Raw genomic sequence first — 25,272 nt, forward strand, 5'->3', positions numbered from 1 at the left:
TGCTTTATTTTAGTTTTGTAAAAGGCAGAATGCTTTATTTACTCAGACTAAGGTAAATATCCATTCCCTAAATAAGAAAATAGGTTTAGCGAAACACATGGTAAAATAGCTAATTAGATTAGAAGGGATCCCTCAGCCCTTCAGCTGTCTTCAGGCTAGGGAAGTAATTTTAACAAGATTAGCAGTTTTTCATTGATTGACTAAAGAAGGTTGAAAAATGAAACATTCCCTAAAGCCACTTTAAATATCTAACTTTTCCTTTAATGCACTGCTATCAATATGGAAACATAAAATTTCTGTTTCAACACCCACGCAAACAAGTATTATCTTTCTAGGAATGCTTCATTGAATTAGGTATAGGAATTATTTAGTGTACTGCTTGCATTTAGCCAGAATTAGGCAGCTGTAATTTTTTTTCATGAAAAGCTGATCTATATAATATATTTCCTTATGTTGATAACTCTATATAATATATAGATATATTATAAGATATAGTTATAAGATAACTTCTATATAGTATATTTCCAATATATTGATAACTCATCTGTGTGTCACCTGTGAGGCCAAAGAAGCAGACTCTCGATAGAATTCTTAGCAATTTCTACTCATTTGCACCATCTCTTTGCATGTGCACAAACTTGGCCCACATATGACTGCAACAGCAGAAACCCCGCTACTTTGAATGAGGCTATAGTTTCCCTGGGTTCTCTGTAACTCTCTAGGGAGTGGAGTCCTCATTGCGCTTCAGGTCTGCTGAAGCCATGGCATATGATCGCTATGTCACATGCAATCTTAATCTCCTTCCATGTGAACTGGTGGAAAAAAATCTTGAAATATAGAAAGAACAACAAGGATATTTTACTATTAATTCTTATCTTTCCTTTTCATTCTCAAAATCTGTTATTTTTGTGCACTTTATAGCATTTATGGGAGCTAAATCACATTTTAGTTCTAAGGAGCTGTAGAGGGGAAGGACGATGGTGAAGGTGGTAATTTAGTAGAGAGCATCTCTCATTTGAATGGTAAGAACCAAATTTAGACATGCATGACTGGCAGTCCTCTGGGATATGTCTTCACTGCTTATTCTTGTCCCCACTCTGGCCCTATACACCAGGCAGTTCTAGCAGGGAAGATGTAATGGGAATACAATACTGTACTTTCTTCAAATATAGCAAATCCCACTCTTCAGCCTATATCCTTCTTCAGCATCCACTGAATCATTACTTTTGCACAAGCAAAATTACTTTCTCTGGTGAAGAAGTGCCAGAGACAATCCCCTAACCCCAATAGTCCAGGCTTTTGCAGGGCCACAGATTGACCCCCTAATATATGATTTATGTTTTACAGAATAATCATGTTCATTTCCCCAAGCCCTATGGAAGAAGGAATTCGTTAACAGGGTGATTAAATCCCAGGGATTTTAATCTAGGAAAATATCCAACAGTGATAAGTCACTGATGGCAGGCAACAAATTATAATGTAATATTTCTCCAGCCTTTAGAAATCCATGATTAAACACCATCACTTTCTCCCCAGATTTGAGAGGACATCAATTTCATTGTAGATGAGAGCTAGGCAGGTCTAGACTGCTGAAGCATACTGTTTAGAGCTGCCCAAAGGTAACACAGAGCAGCAGCATATAGGGACTCTGCTACAACGGTACAGTATGTCAAGAAAACTAAAATGTCAAAAAGCAGTATATCTTGCTTTCCTAACAGATGAGAAGTCTGGGCGAAATTCAGCTGAAGGATGGGAAGGCACAGCTCCACTGAAGGCCATGGAAGCTAAATTTGGCCCCAAACTTGTTTTGGTTTTTAAAACATGTTTGTGTAACTTCTGTAGGCAAGGTTGACTTTGTGAAAGATCTCTCCATGTTAACTGAAGTGAGGAACCCCCCCACACACCTGTTTAAAGCCTTAATTAGACATTGATGCCACACCTTCACAACAAAGCGGAATCAAAAGAAGTTACTTTTAGATAGGTTCTTTATGCTCTGGGACGCAATTCCAGTCCTCTACAACTTAATTAGCTAAATATACAATGTAACCTTCCATCTGGTAGAGTAATTTAACAGGAATAATTGTGCACCACCATAACTCAACGAGACACTGAGGAAAACCATTGAAATGCTATTTCCTTTCCATTGGAAGAGAATTATGTACAATTTCAGCATGCTTTGCATTTCTAACAGTTAAAGCCAACAGGGAGGTATCACTCTCATTTATATTGCTTTCCCATGAGAAAATCAAAAGCAAAGTACAAAGCTTATGCCGTTGTTCATGAATGGCTCTGTAATACTTACTTGGCTTTAGCCAGAATATGTTATTTGGCAGCTAAAACCTTTAATTAGAATTGTGGGTTTGAACAGAATTTTTAGTGAAACTATGTTTTGCAGGAGTTTGGAGAAGTGCAATCTTTACTAACCAACATATTCTATTTTAGATGATCTGATACCATGTGATTTCCACTTTTCATTTCTCTGTTTCTCTCTTTTTGCAATCTTTTAGATGTTCTTTACTTTTCCAAAAGTTTTCAACTGTCCTTGCCCTTGATATGGCTGTCTCACAAAAATCCAACAGGAATGTTTGCCACCGACTTCAAAGAGTCTCAGATTTTATACATACTATTTTGAAACTTAATTATACAAAAGGGAGAGACTTTCAAATGCCCATTAAAACCATTCCACTTCATTGTCAATGGACACTGTGCTCTTAAAATTCTTTATATATTAGGACTGCTCTGTGCTCCTTATTTAAGCTATAGTTCCTTTAGATTCAAGTGTAAAAAAGGTGTCCAGTACTTAATTAGTTACTTAGCTAAAAAGTATGCAAGCTACTTGGTAATTTATAAAATGTTTCTGAAAACATTCAATGTTTGTGTAAGAAAAGCTTTAGGTATAAAGTTAGCAATATCAAAACACATGAAGTAGAATTTTGTAACTCCATTTTGGCTATGTACAGGCAAGTAAAAGAAGAGTAACTGAGAAGTTAAGACAGTAGTTAGATTAAGACTGCATAATTAGTCTAAATGTGTATATACCAGCCATCAAGATGGTTCAGTACCCAACACAGCTGAGTAATTATTTGACAAGATATAAGGTGAAGTAAATACAAGTAGTAGGATTTATGCTAAGACTCCAGAAGAAAAAAAAGATAGAAAAAAAACAAGTCCAGACCACCTTGAAATTAAGTAAGAATAATCATCCAAGAATAATAGCTTGGCTTCCTGCAATTAAAAGTAAGTGTTAAATAGACTATATTAGACGAATAATCTCGCACCGATGGGAAGACTATGACGTTCTTTATGGGAATCATCCTAGTGATGACTCCTGTTGAATCCTGGTGCAGGCCTCAGCAGCTTTCGCCATACCAAGACAGATCAACGCAAGTGCCTTAAATACCAAACACTGTCACTAAGCCTACCCTAGCATTCATTTTTATTCGGTTTTAAGCTATCTAAAACCATTTTCCCTCTCATCCAAGCTAAGTTGGAGTGACACTGCATTCATTCTCTCCCTCAGCCTAGGAAGCTACAGAACACTAATGGAACCAAGGTGACTGCAGCATAGCACCGTAGCTACAACAGTATTACATTCCTTTAAAGCTATTGGGCTCCAGCGGGCTGAGCTCTGCGTTGGCCTGCTCATTACATAAATCCGGAAGAAGCTGTTAACATCAGTTTGCTTCAGATTCATTCTTTAATTACAAGTGAAAGTCTCTTCTCTTTCTCAAAACTCTTCCTACTAACTGGGCCCGCTCAACTTATTGATAGCGAATTTAAGAAGGCTAAAAAGTCTATCTGGTAATTAGTTACTATATTGAAAGAGAAGTCTTGAAGAAAAAGGACTGGGAATCAGGATACCTCTTTCTTTTTATTCCTGTTCTGTGACAAGCATTGGTGATTTCCTTTGGGCAAATCACCCTGTCCAGGTTTGTCAAGATTGTCCATTAACCTGGGCAACCAAAGACTCTCAGAGGTGGGAATGTTTAGCATCTCTAAAAAACAGTATGGATAAGAACTGTATCATGTTTGCCCTCTTTCCCTGCTTTGAAAACCACAGTGCCTCTCCCATTTATTGTGCCTGCTTATAAACTAGGAGAAAAATAATGCATCTCTTTACTGAGGTTGAATTCTTCATTTTTGGCAGATAGGTAATAGAGGATTTGTGATCCTCTAAGCCATTTCTTTTCATTAAAGACCAACAGAAATTCAGCTTTCTCATACACTGTTACTTCACAGGAGAATGTTTTCCTAGAAAATGCAGAAAGAAATGGAGCTAAGTGGCAGTTGAGTCATGGAAGGGAAGGGGAGAAAAACTTTCACACACAAAATGTTTTTCTTTTCAGTTTCAACTGCTCCAGTAGATTAGTGAGTCACTAAGTGCAGAAAGAATGATGGTAAGGAAATATTCTAATTAATTTCTTTGAAAAAAAATTACATCTGCTGAGTTCTCCTTCAGGAATCTTTCACTCCCATTACACAAGAGCTATGCTGTTATTCTACTGCCTAATCAGGTTAACCTAATACAGTTTTTACAAAGTGATCTTCATGACTGTGCAGCACAGCCTCCTTCCTCTCTTTCATCACAATATTAAACAGTCCTTCATCTCCTCTTTTTTTCTGTATGAAATTACATAATTTCCCCCCTCCAAGCAAGTATCTTGCACTATTTGAAACACCCATGCCGTGTTTCCATTGAGCATTCTTCCAATGTTTGGGAAGTGAGCTACAAACATGTTCTCAAATAGTACCATCCCGACTGATCTCTAAACAAAATACAAGTTGTAAGCCTACAAGTCCATGAGCAAAGAAAGAGCCAGCTGGCATAAAATCAAAATAAATGGAAATATTGATCAACATTCCCATTCTATCATGATTATGTTAAACTCATAAAAGAAAAAGTTTACACTTGATATACTGACATCCCCAGGAATTTCTTCCAACAAAAGCCAAAATATGAGGCAAAATGCAGAAATTCCGTCTATAGGAAGATTTTTAAAAAGCATACAGCTTCAGTTAGAGAGTTAACCTTTATTGGAATTTACTGGCTTTCGCTGGTTTGCATCAACACTAGCACACAGAAAATGAAATGTTACAGATTCGAGAAAATGCAAACATTCTGGCCTTTTGCCAGAACATTTCTGCATTTATTTCAACAAGGTAAAAAAAGTTTTCTTTGAGAAAACCTGCTGTCCTATGAAACCCATGTGGTTTGCTACATTTTTTTTAGTTTTATAGCAGCCTCATGAAATAGATGATATTTTCACAGGTAGATAGATACAGAATTATGGTCCTCAGTAATCAAAAGTACCTCATATTAAATGACCAGGTTTTCAAAAGCACACAGCTCCCATTAGAGCTCTTACAACGGTCAGTATGAATTTCAGAAGTGTTCAGTAACTGGCAGGAATTTTCAGACCTCTCTGGGTGATTTAGAAGCATGAGTCTCATTGAAAATTAATGAGCCGTGTGCTGCTCAGGCTTTTGGGTGCTTTGCAAAAACCTCTCACATTATAACTGGTATCCACGGCAAGGTCTTGGGCATTTTTAAAATTTGATCTTATGCTATTTAGGCCAAATTCTGCTCCCAACTACAGATGTACAACTTCTCCTTATGCTATATTTATCTGTCCAATGAAGCAATAGCTCCCCTTGCTCTGCTCTTTTTGAAAGTCTGTCAACACAGAGCATCTGAATGCAGCTGTGCAAAGAGCTGCATATCCTGGCCTCTAGCCCCTAGCACAGTCCCAATCCTCCATGCAGCAAAGCTGCATGAAGCCTACCGCTGACAAGTTCTGCTATGTCTTGTAAGGAAAGCAGTGATCCACATGGCTAAGGGAGGTGTGCAGTAACCATCGTCACTGCATTAATACGTTAACCCTGGTGCCTAACTGTAAGCACACAAACACCAAGACACCAAGCATTTCCCCAGTTACCTATGTATCACATTACTCTAGATGCTAGAAGAATAACAGCAGAAGCTGCATGGAATATTTTCTCTTTACCATGGTCTATCTGAATTCATTTTAAAAAGATTAATAAGGAGATGCCTCTTTAGGACTAATTAAGTAAAGGTTAAATAGATTACTGAAAAAGAAAGTAAGTAAGAAAGACTCATGATTTACAAATCCTGTGTGACACTTAGCATTCCCTTAGTACTGAATAACACATTAGGATGTCAGAAGCAAACCGCTCAGCTTTGCTTTCCGTTAAATCTGATCTTAAAGTAACCAGTTCAATCAGAATTATCTTCCAAAGGCATTATATTAAATTTGGAGAAGGTATTTCTGTGTTCTTTATTATGAATATGGAAAACAAAATTGAGAAGAAAACCAAAACTGATTAAAATCTACAATAGGTATTCCTTTCTTAAGGCTAAAAAGAATGTAAGGTTCACTTTCATGTGAATTATTGACTTCACGCAGGTTCAGCATCACAGAGGGTTTACCGGGAGCCAGTGGCGATAAGCATTCATAGCCCAAAGAAAAGGAAAAGAGGTTCACCCTTGTGGCAAAGGTCAGATTTCTGCAGGCTTATAGCCTGTCCGTATATATGAGTGTTCGTGGGACATCTTTGTCTAGTAAGGTCCCATGAGGATGACACAGGCTCCACGATGTCCCCTCTGCCTGGAGGATGGCCCTATAACCGCCCAGATCAGATTAGGGTCATTTGACTTGTGTCGATCTGGTTCCTGTTGCTTTTACTCTCAACCTGGTGAATAATCATTGGACCCTTTGTGGGGATGTTGCTGAAGGCTGGAATTACCACTCTAGCATGAGCGACTGAACGTGTAAACAGGATATTTAACAGGGTTGCTATTTTCACTGATGCAGAGAGCTATCAAGTACATTCCCTTGTTACCATAAAACATGCTGTACACTTCATTTCTATTTGCTTATCAGAATCACTACATAAAAAGATAAATTAATGCTCGTCATAAAAACAGTTATGCTAATGACTATATTACTATTTGTCTATTTATTCTGCAGACATCTTTTCAGAGAGTCATCATGTCCTTTGTTCAATTTTGTAACTGATGCATTGCATGCTCAAATATTTGGAATAACATATAGAAAACATCTGGATTTAATTATATTATAGTCCTCTTATGCAGACAATGGGAATTGAATTAAGGAATATTTTGAAACCCCCACAGAGATATAAAAGTATTAGCAGCTGCAGGAGAACTTTACTGTTACAATGTTTGAAAATGTTTTGTTTTACAGATCAACAGTCTGACACATCATAAATATCAATCATAATATTTAAGATCTGTAAACATGAGGGAAAAATTAAAACTTGCATTTCAAAAAAATGTAGATGAACTCACAGCATTTAGAAGACGAAGGGTGTATCCTTTTGTTTAAAAATTAAAATGTATAGCCTATTGGCACAGAAAATATATCTTGTACCATGGTATTAAGAAGAAAAACCACAGAAAGGCATATTGCGACAGAATAGCCTGAACAGTATTTTATAGAATCTTGTTATAATGCCACCATGTTGTACAGAAATCACATGGAATAATTCCGCTAGAATAAATTAGCAGTTTGCTTTTCATTTTTTCATTCTTCTAGAAATATTTGGGGATATAATATGAGCTTAGGGAGTCTATCCTGAAGTATTAGATGCAGACTGGATTTTCTTTCTGAGTGTATACTGGTTCCAAATGCCACTTCTTTTCAAGTCAGTACCAGTTTTGCTGTTAGTTTTCAATCTCTCAGTGGCTGAATCACATTCAAAGGCAGTTAGCACAGTCGGGGGCCAGCCCTTCTCTTTGAATGTAACTGTATCACTCAACAGCAGGCTCATGCAGTAAGAGATCTAATGTTTTCTTTTCTTTTTCTTTTTCCCCTCTTAGTGTCTCCCTGCATTCTTGGATACTGGTCACTGTAACAACAGCCTGAGACAACAGCCACATGGACTCCACCACCATCCCTCTAGCATTCTTTATGGTGCAGAGAAAGTCAAGTCTACAGTTCACCTGCTGTCACAACACAAGGCTCAGTCGCTAAATCGTTTAAAACATTCTGAAATGTTCAAATGAGTATTTTCTTTGAAAATATTAAACATTCCTACATGAAGAATTTAAAAAGCACATATAAATGTGGGTGTGTGTACGTTTGTGCACATATGCACACAAACTTTGGCAGCCAAAGTTACAAAATATAATATTTAACCAATTTCTCCTCTTTCCATGAATTCTCTTCAAAATATCCTCAAGAACTTTGTCGAAAGACAGCCTACAGTGTGAAGATAGATACTGTATCTACCATGGAAAAGAGATAGAGTTATTAAACCCAGAAGTAATAAAGTAACACTCAGAAAAAGAAAATAATACCATAAAAGCTTCCTGAAAATGATGGTCTACTTAGAAACGAAGTTTATCAGGATTGAAGCTTGTGCTAACTGTTAGCATTGGGAAATACTGGCTTTTGACATCATATGGTCAATCTAACCTGGAAAAGATACAGGCAGGATTTTTGAACTTTCCTTGGGAATCCCTGTGAACTTTCTCTGAACAGGCTTTGTGGATTATGAAATATGCCTTACTGATGGACAGCCTGGTTAAAAGGTGGGAGAACTGCTGGGTAAGGGGTTTGAATAAACTACTCTAACTCACCCGTTTTACGAAGTGGAAAATCATCCTTGGCATCCTGTGCTCCTGGTAAAGTGTATTTGTATGGTGGCGAGGCCCCACTCAGGGGTGGAGAGCTTTGATCCAGTGAGGTATGGTGGGCAGCCCTGCAGCAGACACAGAGAGGTCACAAATTAGCAGTCACTGAGGTGACCAGCAGTAACTACCTACACATGTTGTACACATGTCTCAGCTGTGTTTATATTCTTGTTTCTCTAAGTGTGCACAAACCACAGGCTCATGTAACTAATTTCACTTTTACAGTAAGTTATGGAACTCCTCGGGATTCCTAAGAATGTACTTTTTGCACTCATTATAGAAGTCACATAGGATGACAGTCACGTTGATCTACAGACAGGATCTGTCGCCAGATTGGGAATTGACCATTTTTAGATGGTTGCATTTTAATACGAACCAGCTGAAGCACAGCGAAAGCCATTTGAATCCTGTTTATTATGTAAAAACAGAGGTACATTGATCCAGCCTTTTCTGTAAGAAGGTGGAGAGCGCTTCAGGGCGGGGGTGCTTGTACAAAACTAATCCAAAATATGGAGTTATTATTATCTCTTGAAAAAATACAGACTAGTCAGGAGTGGACAAGGAAGCTAAAACCTTGCCTTTAGGTTTAGTTGGTAGGTTTTGTGACTGTACCACGCTGCAACATATAACATTTATGTCAGCAGAGAAGTTCCAAACTGAAGAGTTTTTTCTGACAACTGTTAAATGAAAGAAATAATGTGGGCAGACCTTTCTGAACATGGAAACTGTAAATTGCAAAAGAACTGCATCATTTGGCCCAGAGACAGGTTTTTTTGTTTGGTGGATTTTTTGTTTGGAGGGGGAGGGAGGAGAAAGGAGGGAAACTTTCAAACTTTGCATTTATCTAAACATCATTTTATTTGGCTTCTTGTGGAGTCTCTCCCTGTCTCCTTCCAATGTAGTGTGGTTAATCAAATAATAATATGCCTCTGTCAAAGACAGGCACTAATGTGAGATGAAGTACTACTTTCCCTTGTGTAGTAGGAGACATCCCTCCACAGAGCTCCTAGTTCTTACTCATCTGAAGACTCAGAGCTAACCTCAGACTACTAGGCCAAAAATCTTACATGCTCCAGAGAATCTTGCATATTATTTGGAAGAAATTATTAGGTAATGTAACTCCACTAGAAACAATGTAAGCATATATTAAATCATGTTATCACAATGCTGTGATTAGCTCAGAATGGAAAATCCAAGGGCAAGCCTTCAATAATTCTTTTCAAGAATTAAGAGCAAGCACTAGATCAAAATCTACATGTTTTTTTATTTGTCCTATTACAGGTCAATTTGGAGGTCACATTGAAATCTTTCAGAAATGCAGCCAGAGTTCATTTTGTAGGATTGCCTTAAAAAAATGTGTCTGTTGCAATATGGAAGGCAAAAAAGCATTAATTAATGACTGTAAACCGTTAGAACATTAATACAGCCACTACAGAACTCAATAAAACCACTTGTTTCAGTGTTCTAAGTAGACTCTTATCAAGGCCAAGGCATCATCAGAATACAGTTTTGAATATTGAAATCCATCAGAGTAAACAAAGGTAAATGACCTACCAGCCTTCTCAGAATCCTTGTGAGTTACTTATACTATACAATTAATTGCACTAGAAGGCAGCATATCTTCAAGAAAAAACGAGTTCTCTGATTGATTCAAAATCGAAGTGAATCAACCACAAAATTGTGCTAAGTGCAAAAATTGAACAGACTTGGCAAAACGGCAGGTGTACTTGGAAAACTTGTGACGACAAACTCAGGAGATGAAGCAGTTAGATTTATACAAATTCCTGACACCAGCTTGTTCTGTATGGCTTTCAGCTCATCACCTGCCAGTGAGTACTCTTCAGTTCAACCAGATATATTGCACTTCTGGCTTTTTTCTAACTTTTTGGTTGAACTTCTACCTTGCTCTGGAGGCAGACTCGCAATATCCCCGCTGGAGAAGCAAGCTGATGTGCAATTTTAGCAATAAGGCAAGGAAACAGCTTAACACTGAACATACGTGTACCAGAGCTTGGGGTGGCGGCTCATGGAATGAGTCTTTCCATTTGCTGGAGAGTCTTTTGTTGCTGATTTACTCAACAGGAACTCTTGAAGTTTCTGCTTCACTTCTGTACTGGCCACTGCCCCTAAGACACACAGAATTAGAGAGTTCTTATCTGCACTGAAAAAAATATTTTTAAACAAAACAAAAACCAAAACACAAAAGAATGCCCATGTCTTGCTGCTGAAAGTGTTGTAAACTATAAAAAGCATTGGTAGAAATCAGTCAAAATGAGATAACATTTGAATTAAACATTTTTCTGTAGAAGACTTAAGTTGACCATAACCCAGAAATACAGTGAAGTCATAAGGAATATTTCAACAGTAGATGAGGCCATTTATCCAGGGCCAGATGTATCTAAAGAATTTAAATTATTTCCTATTAATTCCCAAATATAAAAGCAATGATAGAACTAAAAAGATAGTGACAAAAGGTCACTTTGAGTTAGCAGTGAAGAATGTTTTTCTTTTAGTAAAGTAATGGTAACAGCACAGCAAATCTGCCCTCAGAATACTGACTTGATTATAGGTAGAACATGACAGAAAGACTCATCGGTGAGCCTTTTTATTCAAGCTACTTAAGAGCCTGTACCTGCAATGTCTGGAAGATGAAACACAGTCTGAAACATGAGTTGTAGTTGATAACCCTACTCTTACAACACTGGAACATAACTGCAGAAGGACACAGCATATTTTGACCTCTCTTGGGGGCTAGCTCGATAAAGTGGAATGAGTAGAGCATGCCAATGTCAGCTTAAAGTGCTGGTCCTTGCTTCCAGAACTAGGTATGCTTCTTTACTAATAATGATAATATTTTATGTAAAAAAGCATAAAAAACCAAATTTTTGTTCAGTTTTCCTTGTATAGTGATAAAGAAGGGAAGTAACACCACTCAGGATGACTGATACTATAAGTATTTGGTGCTACAAACTTACCCCACCCTGACACAGCAAGACTAGCTGGCCAGCACGTCCCCTATGACCTGGCTCCCATAAAAACCTCTCCTCCCCTCCCAGCTTCAGACCCTAACTTCCCTCCCAGAACCAACCTTCCCTGCCCTACTCGTTAAGTACAGCAGCAGCAGCACATGCTGGGGCTGGACCTGGGGTTCACTGGTGCTGCTTGGATGGCTGGTACATGCTGAACGGCCACCCGGCCAGAGGGGAATCACTGAGCTCACACTGCTGCTTTTCCTTTGGTGGGAGCACTAATAAGACCCAAATGCTTATACAGAGGCAGACTTCCATAGCACTTTTAGGTTCATTTTGGTTTTGGGTCTTCTTCCACCTTCCCTCTTCTGGGTCAATAGGCTGGTGGTTTGAAAAGTTCTCAGTGTGGCAGGGAGCAAGGAACCTGGCTAGGCCAGGCTGAAAAGGACAAAGAAAAAAAACCTCACATTGCGAACGCTCTTCTGGAGAGCATTTTGCAGACAGAGGACCATATGCACCCCCCACTCTCACCTTCCCCCCCCCCCCCCCCAAAACAACTCCCCACCTCCAAAACCTAGACAGTGGAAGTTCTTTGAAAGCTCTGTTTGAGAGTCATATGTTGTCTTCATGGATTCATTATTCACCAAAGTAATGGAAGCCTCTTAATTTCTAAAGCATACAACCTGTAGTATATCAACAACTGTCCAACTGATACATTTTTCCTCCCAAGAAGAACAGGCATAAGTATATCACCTCTATGAGCATAATGTACAGCTCTTTTCTGATTTGGTCTTTGTTAGTCAATACTTTGTGCTCATTTATCAGGGCAAATAACAGTATCTGCTTGTGGCAGCTTCAATTTGAATACCTTCACAATGTATTTCTACAGTCTGATTTTTAAACTGACTTCACTAAAGGGAATTATTTGTATCTGTCTCCCTCTAGTGAGCATCAAATTCCAACAATATCCTTTATTTCCGTCCTTTGCCATGCATCCGTCTAGCTATGCAAGAGCTAGAAATAACTATTGGTCAGGTGTCATGAAATGGTATCAGGAACAAACGTAAGGCAGTCTGAAAAAGTACTGTTTTTGTAACTAACGCAAAAAAAATCAGATGTCTCAGTTGAAGACATTCTTAAATATTTTATTATATTTTCAGTCTCAAAACAATGTTCAAATTACTTCATCAGCAATACGATTGCTGTTTTGTAGTGCCTTCTGCACTGAGAAATAAACTCCTCAGAGAGAAGTGAAGCGAAACCTTAGGCTTTCAAATTCCCTTTCTATAAAAAGAAGAGCTAGATTCTTGAGAGGCGTATCTACAGGTCTGTCAAAATGTGTTTTCCTACAGTTCTCCAAGCCTGCACGCAAAATAATAGGGTGTTTTTGTGGGTGCCACAGTGGCTCTGCCTTTTGGCAAGCACAGCTTTGACTTCCCTAGCTGCATATTTCACGCAGTTAATAGACTTGCTTCAGATTCCTGTTCTTTGTCCGTTTCAGCTGGGAGAAGGTAAGGGAATATATTATCTTTCTTATTAGGATTCATGGTGCAGTGGCTCTTACTTTCTCGGCCTCTTTCTTTGCCTCTGAGGGGCGGAAGCTGTTGTTCCCTGCGATGCCTCTCCAACTCCTGCTCTTGCCTCTGCTGCTCCAGTTTCTGCTCTTTTTCGAGGAGTTCCTGCTGTTGTTTAATGGCTAGGAGTTCCTGTTGTAACTTGCACAGAACAAAAAGACATGAGAAAGTGCAGCTTGCACTGTTTCCTAGGTCAGTGCTGGCCAAAATAAACCCCTTCAATAACTGAATATCAGCACTTTTATTTGTGCTTACACTTCTTTTTACCTCTTAACCCACTTTCCCACTCTTTCAAGTGGGATAGTGCATTATCACTTCCCACTAAAGTCAGCTCTAAAATCAGGTAGCAGCTTGCTGCTGTGGTTTCACTTCTTTCTCTTTTGACAAAATGGCATTGAAACTGCACGACATTCTCAGTTTTTGCCAGTGTATCACCAAATTCTGGCTGCTGTGCTCAACTGCATTTGTCAGCTTCATTGAGCGGAAGCTTAACACAGTAATATAACGGCAACTAGACCTTTCAGAAGGGGAAAAAGTAAAAAGAAAGCCAAGATCATAAATTCCCAGTCAAAACCCATTACAGCAATACTATCATCGTGCATGTAATCCCATAAAACATTTTCTTTTTACATTATGGGAGACAGCTCAGGGAAGAGTGAAAACACAACATTTTCAGGGCCTACCTTCACTTTACAGATGTTAATATTATGCCCTTGTTTATCAACTTGATTTGTGGGCACAAACTGAAACAACAGCCAAAAAAGCAATCTTTTAATGCACTCAAAATTGCACATACAGAAAAGAAAGACATACTGAATACTGACTGAAAATTTGGCTAAAAAATAGGTAGTTTGATTTTCTGTGGATGCATTGGCTTCATGCAACTGATGACTCTAATACTACTACCTTGGTTTGCTGCAAGTAACTTGCAGGTAGGTGCTACTAATTTTGCTTGAAAAGGCTTCTGTCACCCAAATTTAGATTAGTAATCTCTCAATTTCCACCTCTAAGTCACAGTGAATCTTTCAGGAACACTCCCTTTTCATGTCAGCCTATAAGCATATTTAGTTTACAGATAAGCTGAGGGATAAATGAAAAATGTTGCTACCTTTATGTGCTCCTGGAGCTGGGCTTGGTGCTGGCGGGTCAGGTTTTCATGCTGTTTCTGAAACTCTGCAATCAGCAGTTGTTTCTGAATTTGCTGCTGCTGCTGGATCAGGAGTAGTTCCTGCTGTAGCTGCTTTTCACGCATAATTGGGTCCACCATGGGAACCATCATCCTGAGATCAGTTCGCAAGTCTAACGGTGAGATAGGCTCTAATCCCACGGGAACTTCCGATTTTACGTCCACTGTGTGAGAAAAACAACAAAATACATACATATATATATATATATATAAAATCTATAACTGGAGAAGCAGAACTGAGATAATGCCTACTTGAGAAGAGCATATTTTCATTTAAAAGCTCCTTCAATATATGGAGCTAACAAAACACTAATGCAATCTATACCATATGCAAACTTTACACATTTCTACTAGCAACCTGAGATTTTACAAACTATCTTATCATTTTCTTTCCTTTCTCTAGAAAAAGTATTCTCAGATGAATATTCTCCTTAGCTGATTAATGAGAACTCCAGTTCTAAAACCACGTCACAGCCTAACCGAGCAGTATTTAGTGAGAACTTCCCAGGCACTGTTAATGCATAACAGTGAATACTCAGGGTACTTCCGCAGTGTGAGATGAAGGCCTTGGAGTACTCACTGCAAGAGATTTTACCTTAAACAGAGAAAGCTGGCATGCAGATTAGCTGAGAACGGCATTACACATGAACAGCTACTGGATGTCACATAGCTATTGCATGTGAAGGAAATAAATATACCTAGGTTTCTAGCAAACACACACGGCAATAACACACAGAAAATTGTAGGAAAATAATTGTACAAACAAAAGTTAAAAGTTTTAATACAGCTTTTTAGAAAGTGACCACCATGCTTGGAGTGCATCAGACATAACACACTTTTATAGGACTCCTAAAGAGTCCTCCTAAAGTCCTCCTAAAGAAATGAAAAGGTCTCGCTAAAAAAGGATTGTTCCAATTTGCTGCAATAATGGTATATATTGTTAACCCAGCATTAAAGTAGCTAATGAAGAATCCTGTGGTTTTCCATCGCTTGATTTAAGTCTAAGGGACTAAAAAGCAGAGGAGGAGAGATATTTGATGATTTTCACTAGAATACATGTAAAGCTTGAGTTTTCATATTAACTGAAGAGACAGAGGACAACTTTAGCTGTTACAAAGACCAGAGCACAAACAAATAACATTTGTAAAAAGGGGAGACAATTAACAGCAAAGTCTCTGACAAAGCTGAGCTGCTCTGATTCCATCCACTAGAGGACAGTGGAACACAAATACATTTACTACTATTCAGCTATTTTCATAGAAAAATACGATTATTATTAATTGGAAAGAAATGTGGTGTTCTGAAATGGCCAGGGGTCAAGACTCTATCCATATTTTCTCCTTTTTCTCTGTTTTACCTGTCTTTGTTTTTCAAGAAATAACACAAAATGAAAAAGAAAAAAAAAATCTGGCAAACAGGGGCAGTAAAGCTGCCGAAGTTGAAATTGCAGCAAATAGAGCTGAACTCCAATTGCACAAGAAAATCTATTAGCATGAAATAGACAATAATTTTTTTAAAAAGAAGATACGAGGCCCCAGATCTCTCCAGCTGGCCACATTCTTTTCTTGTCAATATTCTGGAAACATCAAATTTTGTTGGCCTTTTTTTCACTCCTAGTAACTGTGGCTGTAAACCTCAAAGCATAATTTGCCTTGTTAACCCGCTATACCAACAGAATGATTGTGCCTAACTGCTTACTTTTGTTCTGAGACTAATCACTAAATTATAAAAAATCACCTTTAACTTACAAAAACTATGCTTGATTATAAATAATTGCCCCAGACCAAGAGAAAGGGACAGGCAACCCCCCCAGCCTTTCATCCAATTTATTCAGCAGCAATCCACATTCCATTTGTCTAGACTAAATATAGCTGCGTTTATACAAGAAATCAATAGTGCTTGCAGAGAGCAGAGCAAAGACATGAATATTTCATCAAACTCAGAGAGAAACGGCAATCAGCAAACTGACAGGTCTGTGGAGGCTGACTGCCCCTCCAGATAAGTCCTGGTACTTGGACAATGGCTTATTGCCTGCAAGTCACAATCTTATCATAGGCGCTCTTCTATTTTTAACATTAATTGCATTGTAGGTGACAAAGGCTTATCATGTTTAAAGTGGAGAGATGGATTTTCTTACATCTTCTGTGACAGGATAATAAGCCTTACTAGGAGCAATAATAGTAACTAGAGCTCTGCAAACCCTGTGTTTGCAAACTGAACCCTGCAGGGTTCGATCTGCAATAGTGTTTGCAAACTGAACCCTGCAGGGTTCGGTCTGCAACCACCCCTGCAGCTTGGTTTGAGATACCGACTATGAATCAACTCCTACAGGTTTGCATGAAGATTCAGTCCGATTATTCTTCCCATGTCTGATGAGCATCCCACTTCTTAATTTCCAGAGCACTTCTTTGTACCTACGAGGGGAATCTTCAGATTTTTCTAACGACAGAAATTTCCTTCAACAATTAGTAAAATGCTGTAAAACTCAAATCAGGCTTAGTTTGATGAGATTCAAATTTTCAGGAATTCACACTCTCTAATAACAAATCTAATGTTGGAACATTAATTTCATCAAATTCAGCTTCATTCAATAATGTGGGGGGAAAATAAACATGTAAGTATTTCTAGAGACTTGAATACATAGAAATCAGTACATAATATTTCATGTCAATAATTATTATTAAAAAGACAATGTTTACTGACAAATAGAGACAAGCAGTTATTTACTGTCATAAACTTTGTTAACAGTTAGCTTATCTCCAACACTACTTATAACTGTTGACACAGCAAATACTAGCTTTTGGGGGCAATCACAGTCTTAAAACTATAATAGTTAACAGTTAACTCAGCAATAGGCAACCTCATCAACCAAATACAACTAAATGATTCTAAATAAGTAACTATAAAATCATCAGTCAAACTGAATATTGTGCTACTGTCTGTTACACAGTCCTCATGCCACAGGCCATTTACATCCTTCTTACTGCTTATTAACTGACAGGAAAAGGACAAAGAAGCCCAGTAGAGTTACATCAGTGTAAAAAATGTGTAATGGAGCAGAGAATCAGAATCAGTGTCTTTAAGAGCTTTGCTGAAGCATCTTCCTCCCCCCCGACCAACACTATTTTAATTCTGGAAAGATCAAAGGTGATGCAGGATGTTTATTCTCATGAGTTTTTTAATGCTTTTCATCCACTCCACGCTAGAATACATGTATTTTTTCAGGTAGAAATGGAATGTCTTAATTTGCAGTGCATTCAAGTTTAAAACTTCACAAGAAGCAGCGGGATGCAGGATTTTGCCATCAGGATTCATCAAACTATTAGCCAAAGGAGGAAATGGATGCGTAATGAAAGAAAATATTAATCAGAGTTTCATAAAGGCTAATTTCACCTTGAGGAGTCTTGATTCGCAGGATTTCCTGTATCACCAATGCAAAGAGACTCTGCAAAGTACAATTTAAGAGTAGGACCCTACCCTAGGTTCTCTCCCCTGTGGTCTGGAAGAGCTCCTTCCCAGCTTCTCTGGGGGCTACAGAGGCAGCCCAGAGTTTCCTCTCTGAAGTTAATTAAAGTTAAACTCTCCGAGTTCAAGTTAGCCACGGCAAATACTCCAGGAGGCAGCAGAACATTAACTCAAACTGTTACTGAGAGCTCAGTGGTTCCAGGAAATATGCCAAAATTTTAGTAAAAAAAACCATTATTTTTCAACGAACAACATGCAAAAGGCATGTGTATTTATTTTTCCTAAAAAAAAGTATTGCCTTTATCTTGAAACATAACAACAGGAATAGTCTCAAAACAACTTCCGTATCAATAATATTCCATAGACAGAACTTCCTGCAGTGGTTTTGCCATTCTACAGACAGAAAATAAGACACTTGCAAAACGGTTATTGAGTATATCAGGAGGCTTGGAGCATATTTATAAGGAGGTAAAAGAGCTTGTTTTAACTCTGGGGCTTTGTTTTTTTGAAACCATTCCTTAAAATAGGAATCTCTGAAAAACATCTCTTTCATTGAGAGATGGCATTTCCAGCTCTGTTTCCAGTGACTAGTTTCAACATCTGCACATTGGTTACATTCGAATATACAAGTCTTCTGAATCACAACTGCCAAAAAAAAATACCAGAAAATAAAACAAACCACTTTCTTATCATCATCTCTTCGAAGGGCAATCTTCTTTTTCTCTGGCAATTATCTTTCTTGGCAGACATTTATGTCATCTTTAAAAACAGGAACTTAAAGGAGGGGTGGTGTAATTAGTTGAACAGTTGTCATTCTTTACTTGAGACGTAATGAAGAAATCTAGTAGATCTGCTTACCAGAACATCTGCTAACTAGTACATTTATAGTTTTTACTTTAGAGGAACTGTGTTAATTTTTGGAACTGTAGGGACTGAAGTTAACTAACGCTTTCAAATGGAATTTCGTATGTAGCTGATTATGTTGCTGGGATGGCAGAGCAAGATAGACCGGATAGAAGAACAGGGAATGGGGCAGGTTAGGCTCTTTTTTCTGCTTGCTTATCTAAGGCAGCATTTTACTTCAGAAGTGGTTAAGGTTTACGAAGTGCGCAAAAAGAACTACAAAAGTTGGAATATTAAACTTTTAAATGCAACAAGAGACAACAAACAGAAGATAAGCTCCTCCAACTGGCAATTTCACTATTAAGCAATAAAAGCATATTTCTGAAAACAGACAAAAAATGAGTAAAATCTAGATGACTCAATCTATCAAGAAATGGTCACGCTTTATCCCAAATATCAATTCAATGAAATATTACACAAAAAAGACAGAACTCTATTCTACAAAACAGGCCCCACCTAAAGTTATTATTGAGTTGTATAGCACTTTCAACAGGTTTCATATGCTTTTGATAAAATAAAAACAAATCAGAACAGAGTTTTGCACATTTTATGTAAAAAATACAGCCTTCACTTAACCTCTTCATTCAAAGAAAGTGCAAAACCTTCCTTTTTCAGGATTGACTATCAGTAAATCATGACATAATCAGAGCACTAAAGAATTTACAGAGAAGTGTTCTAAATAGTGGAAAGCATGGAAGATCCAAAAAAATGTAGACAATACTTTCAATTTACTTTCCACTTTAAACTTAGATTCTCTAGATTTGTCTGCCACCAAATGAAGGACTTGAAAAGATCCATGGATATCTGAAAAGCCATAATGGTGTCTTGAGACTTAGAGAGGAGCAAAGGATTGAAAAAATGAAATATCATAAGAGGCTGAAAGTTGCAGGAATAAGTAACAGAAGGTAGCAGGAAAACTTTGACAAGTGAGGAAGAGACAAGGTAACTGGCAGGAGACGGGGTAGAGAAGGATTTGCCAGGCATTGAGATATAGCAGCTAACCAGACATGAAGCACAAGGAAAGGAATTAACAATTTCTGAGCCAACTGAGGCAGAACTTTGAGAAGCAGCGTTACTGAAACATGGCTCACTCCGTAATCTAAGAGCAGTCCTGGCACACTGATAAAGTGGCACTGCTTGACCTCACAGCCAAAGTAAATAAAGAACTAGTGGAGCAATGTGTCAGTTGTGAGGATGCTGGGAAATTAAGTGAGCAATATGGTTTTGAATAGCCATCGATACAGGGAATAGAGTCGGGCAGGAAAACTAACGGGGTTCAGCGTACAAACTTATAGAAAAACTCCTAATTTGGAGCCCATTCATCAGAGGAGAGGTGCTTTGTAACTTCCTGACTTCGGTGGAAGTTGCAGCCATGGGAGATCTACGTTGCAGACTCCAGGAGCTAGAAGTTGAAATTTTAAGAATTACTAGGGACTTCAGAAGTACAAGTCAGACAATCAATAAACTATGAAAGGTTAAGTTAGCTCCTGCGGGATGCTTTTATCATTCCAGCTCTGGTAGCTAAAATCTTGTACCTCGATTGCCAGCTGCTATAATCCGTCTTTCCTCTGTTGACGTCAGTACAGGCAGAGCTGCTTTAGGCCACCTGAGAAGCTTGATACTAAAGCTTTAGGGGTGAAAAACATAAGATGGCCTTGAGAGCATATCATTTTAGTATCCTTAATGGAACAAAAGCATCCAGATTTAGGATCACACTTGGATTTTGTAATATTTTTTTTTTACAATATTTAAAGCCAACAGAAATTATCATCTACTCTCACAATCATGGTAAAAGGATGCACCTAAACTAAATAATCTGCCACTTAGATTTTACTGAATGTTTACAAATTTTTTTGTTTAATTACATTTTCTCAATCATAGTCCAGATTTTGCTTGTCAACAGAAAAGGGAAAAAGAAAGAGGACAGCATATGCAAATGGAAGAGTCCTCTCAAAGGCAACATAATGACTTTTAGTGGCTGTTAAGTACCCTACCGCAATTTGTACTTTGAAAATTTTGTGACTAGGAAAGGAAAAGCACAAGAAACTATAAAACATTTCAGAGCTGAAAAAATACTCTCCAGTTATTTTCTTGGATCAGCCTTAAAGAGTCAGTAATTATTTAAATAGTACTATCACAGAATTAGAAGTATAAATGAACTGTCAAACCTGATGAGGCACTCAACTGACTTTACGGTATTAAGAAGAAATGTAATAAATTAGACTAGAAATGTAGTCCTCTTTGTTCTAGAAAAAGGATTTTATCATGATTATACCTTTTCCCTATTTCTTTTAAGTGTTTGCATACATGTCATAATGAGAAGTAAAATAAATGCAAACAGCGATCTGGGCTTTGATTTACCATTCTCTTATTTCCCCAGGGCCTGAAAAGGAAGCTTAAACAACCACAAACTTCTAAAATATCAGTGAGAGGCCTTGAAATACCAACACTGATGTTACAGCTAGCTGAATTTTTTTAAAAAATCAAAGGCTTTATTAAATTGTTTTACTAAAATCAGATTCCTTCTCTGCAAATATGGTTTGAGTCAAAGAGTCATAACAAACACAAACGTAAATGCCATCTAATTTGTCATATGCAAGCAGATTTTATATGTTATAGTGTTTGCTGTTTCTTCACTAGTGAATACATGAGCAATAGTTCCATTTGTTAACCTGCCAGAGTTCATGCAAATATCAGGCCAACCACTGCTGTCAGAGGCATAAAGGCAAATGTGCCCAGTAAATCACATCAGAATGTGAAACACTTCCAAACTCCAACCTGGGATGATCTGTTATCAAGAAATCCAAGCTGAGCTATATTTGGGTTTCTGAGTTACTTTATTTATATATCAGCTAGGAGAGCTCTTACACATGCGTTCCCTACACCCGTCAACACATAGGCAAGCTTTCACTTTTCAGAAAATGCCCTTTTCATATAAAGAATCTGAATATTCTAAATTCTGGATACTTCAGCTGCAGGCAAGATAAAAATAGGCCGAAGATAAATGTGGATATAGTTAAAAATGTAGAATTTCTATATAACTGTCAACTTTCTTCTCAGCTCCAAAGTCTATAACATACTAGTAGCAGTATTAATTAATGACAATATATTGATGTTAATGATGCTGTTGATATATGGTATCAGGTTAGTCTACTGGATGATAATGTGCCCACCCCATGGTATAAGTGTACCAGAAAAGTCAGGGGAGAACGCAAATAGCGTTCTTCCAATTGTGCATCCTCTGGGCATAGATCAGTACCACTGTAAACTAGATCATTACTGAAGACACCAAATAAGGTTTGACAAAGTGGCAATGCCACTTTCTATTTGCAGACTTAAGTGGGTACAGTCTGTCTCCAAATCAATAGATGCCAGCTTACTGCTATCCTCTGGTCGCTTTGTTAAAGCTTTAACACATGGGTGATGTAAACATGTGGGAGTGCGCTTGCATACATGCATAATTCTTGCCTAAAATGTTCACAAAAAGCATAGAGGAGCCATGATACAATGTTCCATAGCTTACCCTCACTTCCTTTTTTAAAGCAGGAATAACGGTAGCTGCTACATACACATCAAAAAAGGCCTTTGGCTGCCTCAGTGTTACACGCATTAAAAGAGAGTGTTCCAAGTCCTCCAGCTTGCTAAAGACGAACAAAAGGGCACCATGGGGTTCTCCAGAGACCTGCTACAGTCTTCACCTGATCCTCCATTCTGAGACAACACAAGGCTGCTTAAGCACTACTAAATATATCTGGAATGTACCATTTTCACTTACTCTTCTTCCATGCTCTTCTCCACCTGTGAATGCGGCAGGCATGTCAGTGGCAATGCTGGGTTTACATCTGCTAAGGACTTCCCAGATGTGGGGACATCACTTGTCTACTCCCAAGTGGACATAGAGAAAGAAAAGAGGGGCAGAAAGTTCTTCCTCAGAGCTACGGTACCAAAAGTAAACAGTTACCATGTGGTATGCCAGCAGTTATATCCCTAAGTATCGCTGACCACCGTGCTCATGGCAAATTAGACTGTGGGTAGATGTCTGCTGAACCAGTATCCGCAAGTCACTTTGCTGTTTTAGATGTGTGACAGCCAGTGCTCCAAATGAAACTGCTGGAAGCCAAGACACAGTGCAAATCTTCCAAAGGACTGTTGGCAACTTTGCATTTCAGGGAAAAAGATGAATGACCCAAAAATATATCTTAAAAGGCATATTTTCCAATCCCTAGTTTATTTTTTTGGTTTTTGTAGCTGTATGTGTTCTCCAAGGTACTACAATATCGAGGGTCATCTTTTTTCTTCCTTTCTACTGCAGAACAAAAGTTGACATGCACATGTAACTCACTAAGATCACAACCTCTCAAGAAGTTGTCATACCCAGGAAATCAAGAAGGACCTTCTATTATTCCAGTGCTTTTAATAAATGTTTATGGAACATTCTGACCTGTGACAAGCATGGTGCTAAAAATGGTTTCTGATCCCAAGCGCAGAAAAAGGGAGAGACCAAACTGAAATTGCACACAAAGCAGGGGAAAAAATCCAACAGAAAAATAATAACATTTTTTAAAGAATCTTTTCAATGGGAGATTAGATGAGTCAGAGACTGGCAATGCAATACTACTGACTGTACTAGCTCAGAAATAAATGCTGTGCAAAATTACTGCAGATACTTATTAACAAGATGTACTTGTTTGTATTATATGTTTATTCCTATTCTGCTGCCCTTCATACCGCCTTCCCTTTGACTGTAACAGTCAGGGAAGTCTATCTTCCTCTGCTTATACAAAACAGCTAGTACATTTGCATAGTGACTGAAATAAAGTGAATAAACAATAACTGATCACTGGCTTGTGATTTTTCACAAGCCCACTCCTTGGAATATTGATACCTAGGAGCAGAAGAGACTGTTACAGCAAGAATGGGAAACATATATATAAAAAATACAGGGAAGGCAGGAAAAAGGAGGGAAAAAGAAGGGTCAGAAGGATGGTGTAAAGTGAGGAAGGTAGAGTTTGTTAGACTGCAGAGTTGAATTAGGAGTGGCAGAAGATGAAAAGGGACAAACTAACATTGGCAATACAGCAGATGGGAAAATTATGCAGCAGACAGACCACAGAGTTGGATGGATTACAATGTCAAAAGGAGGAGAAAATGGGCTGCTCTAAAAAAAGTAAAAGGGGAGTTTCTCAGGAAGATCCATCTCAGCTTGATGAAAGGGTTGTGAAGGTTTTAAAGGTCTTGATTTAAACTATTTTTTGCTGTAGACAGGGCATATCTTTCAGAGAACAGCCCTGAGTACCATGCAGATGGCCTCATTTGCATTACTAAATTTTATAAGACAGGCACTTCAGTAAGAGATTATATAAAATATCATACAAAAAGCATTATAAATGCACAATCAATGAAATATCAATCTTCCAGGATGTTTACTTCTATTTTTGTCTCATTAATGTGAAGACACTTTCGATTTTATAGTGCACAGATTCAAACCACAACCATTTTCAGTAAATAATCACATAAAATCTCTCTCTCTCATATTCTGCATTTGAGATTTGGGGGAGTTACCTGAAAAAAAGGAGAGAGACATCTCACACGCACAGTACTAATCTGAATATTACAGAACTCTTCTATATTATAATGAAAGGGTTTCTTGGCAAACACAAGCATTTTAGATGTTTACTTCTGAACTCGAGCAATATTCTTAAACTGAAGAAAACCCCAAACTAGAGCTATGACATCTAGTCCATGTAATTCTGTGAAATACTTAATGATGTAATGACATACTTAATGACTGTAATTCTTGTCATTATTACACTGTTTATCTGAATTCTTCCTTTCCTATTTTGTCTCTTTTCACCACAGTAAATGATATAGATTCTACTGGGTCCATTTGTTTGTTTACATTGTGTTGACTATCTATCTGCTTTGATTCTTTAAAACAATATGATGTAAATATGCTCCACCAGTTCAAAAGATTTTGGATGGTCAAAGCAACTTACCACTAACATAGCATTCCATATGACATAAATAAAAGATATTTCAATTTCTTTTACAATTATGTAAGCTAAACTTATTATAAAATATTGTTGTTTTGTCCTCTCAAGACAGATCTCTGAAAAATTCTCAGGAATGTAAAGACATTATTTCAACCACCAGAGGGAGTCAATCTTGTTTTTTAGGTCGACTAAAAATTAGATTGAATGGAAAAAGTACTGAAAGGGCAAGAAATTGCTAACAAATACCCTTGTTTATATCCACATATATGTACACACCAAATATAAAGAAAATAAAGCTCAATTTAGTATGGGATTCTGTTCACTAATATAAGAAAATTACCCTAACTTTTTGCTTTAAGTGTTTATTAACAAATCCTATTAGTATGTTTTACCCATATGACTTCAGATTAATCAGATTTTACAGAATCAAAAACAGATAACTCACATAATCAGAATCATACTTCACATTTCCCTCCAACTTAGTATTCTTTCTTTATTTGACTTC

The 25,272-nt window shown here is 37.8% G+C and overlaps 1 protein-coding gene across 1 annotated transcript in view; it reads right to left on the reverse strand.

Annotated features, from left to right (window-relative positions):
• The window catches only part of HDAC9 (histone deacetylase 9), a 306,119-nt gene that overhangs the window by 218,565 nt on the left and 62,282 nt on the right, over window positions 1-25,272 (reverse strand). Inside the window, exons 3-6 of the mRNA XM_064506335.1 lie at window positions 14,329-14,570; window positions 13,211-13,352; window positions 10,677-10,803; window positions 8,624-8,745 (exon numbers count right to left, since the gene is read on the reverse strand). Coding sequence (XP_064362405.1) covers window positions 8,624-8,745; window positions 10,677-10,803; window positions 13,211-13,352; window positions 14,329-14,570 — 633 coding nt within the window. The remainder of the gene's footprint in view (window positions 1-8,623; window positions 8,746-10,676; window positions 10,804-13,210; window positions 13,353-14,328; window positions 14,571-25,272) is intronic.

This window comes from Dromaius novaehollandiae, chromosome 2 (assembly GCF_036370855.1).
Source record: "Dromaius novaehollandiae isolate bDroNov1 chromosome 2, bDroNov1.hap1, whole genome shotgun sequence".
Taxonomy (NCBI): domain Eukaryota; kingdom Metazoa; phylum Chordata; class Aves; order Casuariiformes; family Dromaiidae; genus Dromaius; species Dromaius novaehollandiae.